Genomic DNA, 3,321 nt, shown 5'->3' on the forward strand with positions numbered 1-3,321 from the left:
TGCAACAACCCTTCTTATTCCACAGACATCTCATGTATCTAACAATCTGTTTATTCTGTCCATCCATCCCATCCTTGGTCTTTTTTAGCCGTGTCTGTCACATCAGTTTCAGTTATCTTCATTAATGACTCCTTATCCATTCTCTCTGCATGCCCAAATCATCATAACACTCCCTGTTTCTCATAATCAGCCAACTCTCAGCCTTCCAATACCAGTTCTTCACTCAGTCCATTTATGTTACTCTACTTATATTTCTGAGACACCTCATTTCTACTACATCCAACCTTCTCTTTCCTCTTAGTCCCATATTTCATTTTGGTCACATACAGTACAGGCAGTACCACATCTTCATATATATTCAAACACTATTCATCCCTTACTACACTGTTCTTGCTTGATTTATTATAAACTTGGCATCTTTTATCTTGTGGTACAATGATTGTCACAGTATGTTTATTTTCATAGAAGTTTTCCATTGATAAAGTGGCTTCTGATAAAAGAACAAAAATCAAATATACTGGCTTCCTAAAATTATTGCAGTTTGTGCAGAAATAATTTACCAAAAACCTATAGCATTTCAAGTAAAATAATATTTGTTGTACATTACCATATTTTTTTTCATTGCAGGTACAGGAGCCATTGCATTCTTGTATGAAGAGGATGGTTTGAAAATCCAGTTGGTGGGATGGAAAGGCAACAAGTCTGTGAGAGCCTATGTTGCTAAGAATGATCGCATCCATTATCTCAGATTGTTGGGTGCAGACACTTCGAAGTATGAAAAGAATAAATTTGCTGAGCAAAGAAATTTAGATAGCATGAATGTTGATGTAAAAGAGTCCACTCCAGATGACATGCAGACTGATGTAAATGATGAGAATGGGGAAAGTAATGATAAAGGTGAAACAGATGTTTGTGATGGTATCCAAGAAAATTGAGATAAGTATGTGAATATTTGTCTCCCCTGACATATTATTTTATCTTATTTTATTTATGTATTGTTTTTTTTAGTTACTTTTTCTCTGCTAACCCAACTTGCTTATAACCTTCAGGGTAGGCAAAAGGGCATTTCTCATCTCAAGTAGCAAGGATCCAGACACATGCATCCTACAGAAAAATAGGAATGTTGTTGCCATTCCTGCATAACCATATACATATGTACAAGGGGTAGGATTGCTAGCAATTCCTACAGGATTATACAGCTCTGATTTCATTATTTTACAATGTTTTAGCCTCCTCTGTGCATCAAAGCAGATTTGTGTTATGACAGACCTGCAAAGTTTTTTTATGTTACAACATGCCACTGATCAAATAGTACACATTTTATAACATCAGTTCTGATCTTTATTATTGATTGAATTATTGTAAGTCAAATAGCATTATTAAATAAAAGAGAAGGATGTGAGTCTCAATAAACTCCATTACAATTTAAGGAATTTCACATAGATATATACTTACAACATTTTGAAGATTTTCACTTTACATTTTCTAAATAGAAATAGACATTATTTGCTGTATGTGTTGGATGATATATGTATATGTATTTTCTGAATGGATTTTCTTGTGTTAAAAGTTATTACAACATGATAAATGTTTATTTTATGAGGAATCCTGATTTTGCAGAGTATTTTATCTAGATGTAAATTCAATATCAGAATATGGAGTGCAAAAATAAATGTTTTACATGAAAGGTTTCATTATGACATACCATCCTATCTATTCAAAACTATATTAATGTAAATGAAGGAAATGTTTTCATGTAGAGGATATTTAACATAGTAAGCCCTCCAGTTTGACAACTTTAATTTGGTAGATTCAAAATTTGCTAATGATATTATGGCAGATCATTGTTATTACCAACAGATTAATTACAAGTTAATTATTTTGTAAAACTAAGGCTATTTTGTTATATTTTTCATTTTCTTTGTCACTTCTCATATTCCTTTCATTTGAAATTATGACACTTTCACATTTAGTTCGTTTTTAAATTTTAATTGTTTTTCCACCTATCCTAATTTACCATTTCCATTTACACTTCCTTCAATAAACTTATTGTTCACACCATATACATTTTAGCATATTTCACATTTGATCCCAGAATTTTAGCTGTCATCCTAAGTGAAAAATTCTGGCCTATATATTCCTTATGTTTTTTAAATCCTATTGATTCATATGTCCTTTATCCTTTCTAATTTGTTTGCTCTATTTGATAAACAACACTTCAATCACGGTTTTTCTCACAAACCTTTTCACTTATTCTGAAGAGACTTGTATTCTGTAATTATTACATCCAGTATCTATGTACTACATACATTCCCTTTCTCATGTGCTCATATGCTCTGTGCATATATTCAATAACTTTTAAGCATTTTACCTTTCATCCCATCCATTCGTGTTGTTATTCCATTCCCTAAATATTCAATAATTTATATCACTTAATGATTTAAAAAATGTTTACATTTGATCAAATAGGCTTTTGATATTAATGGACACTTCACCCTTAAGTCCATTAAAATTATTTGAGTGTACTGGGGTTTGTGAAGTGGTTGAATGGCTACATGGAGATGATTTGGACATGGGATAAGAGTGATTAATGACAGATTTGTTCATTGTATGTGCATGAATGAAATTTAAAGGCAATAGTTCAAAACCATTAGTAAAATGGATAAACAAAGTGGATGAATACTGAAAGGAGAGGGAGAGATAGTGTGAAGATGCAGTGAGGGAGCACCAGAACAAGATCAAGGCATTGCTGATGTGGTCAGCCCCATGAAGTAAGCCCACAGAGAAGGATGAGATGTTGGAGATATAGACGGATATACATACCATAGCCTTAAAATACAAAATAGGTGGTGATGAGGAGTTTGAAATACAACATTTTTCAAAAGTATATGATGAAAGAGTATGAATGCAGTTTTGTTAAATTTAACAGTCTAATGGATTAGATATAATTTAAGATAAGGGGTCAGGATTGTATTGAGTCAAATTATACATTTTATATATATATATATATATATATATATATATATATATATATATATATATATATATATATATATATATATATATATATATATATATAAAGTTCAAACTAGAGATTTGGTATGATTTAGCCACATTATAAATGGGCTGGGCATTCCAAAGGCCTTTTTTTTTTCCTTTGCACAGAAGCAAGGTATCTAAATTAATGATGGAAAGACTTACATGAATAAAAGCAAAATGGGTTTATATAACATTTTTATTAATCTGGTAACTACCATAAACCTAACAACCATTTAAAAGTAGTGTCACCAGGTCTTTTATAAACTATAGAGCTGTCTAAAT

General features: G+C 31.2%; 1 protein-coding gene across 2 annotated transcripts in view; it reads left to right on the forward strand.

Annotated features, from left to right (window-relative positions):
- Positions 1–1,687, forward strand: part of LOC135101292 (tRNA (cytosine(34)-C(5))-methyltransferase-like) — a 25,662-nt gene extending 23,975 nt beyond the window's left edge. For both annotated transcript variants that reach the window (XM_064005019.1, XM_064005029.1), the window contains one exon: positions 628–1,687. In XM_064005019.1, the coding sequence (XP_063861089.1) occupies positions 628–935 (308 nt within the window). In that variant the 3' untranslated portion in view covers positions 936–1,687. The remainder of the gene's footprint in view (positions 1–627) is intronic.
- The last annotated feature ends 1,634 nt before the right edge of the window (positions 1,688–3,321 follow it).

The sequence above is a fragment of the Scylla paramamosain genome, chromosome 1, assembly GCF_035594125.1.
Source record: "Scylla paramamosain isolate STU-SP2022 chromosome 1, ASM3559412v1, whole genome shotgun sequence".
NCBI lineage: Eukaryota > Metazoa > Arthropoda > Malacostraca > Decapoda > Portunidae > Scylla > Scylla paramamosain.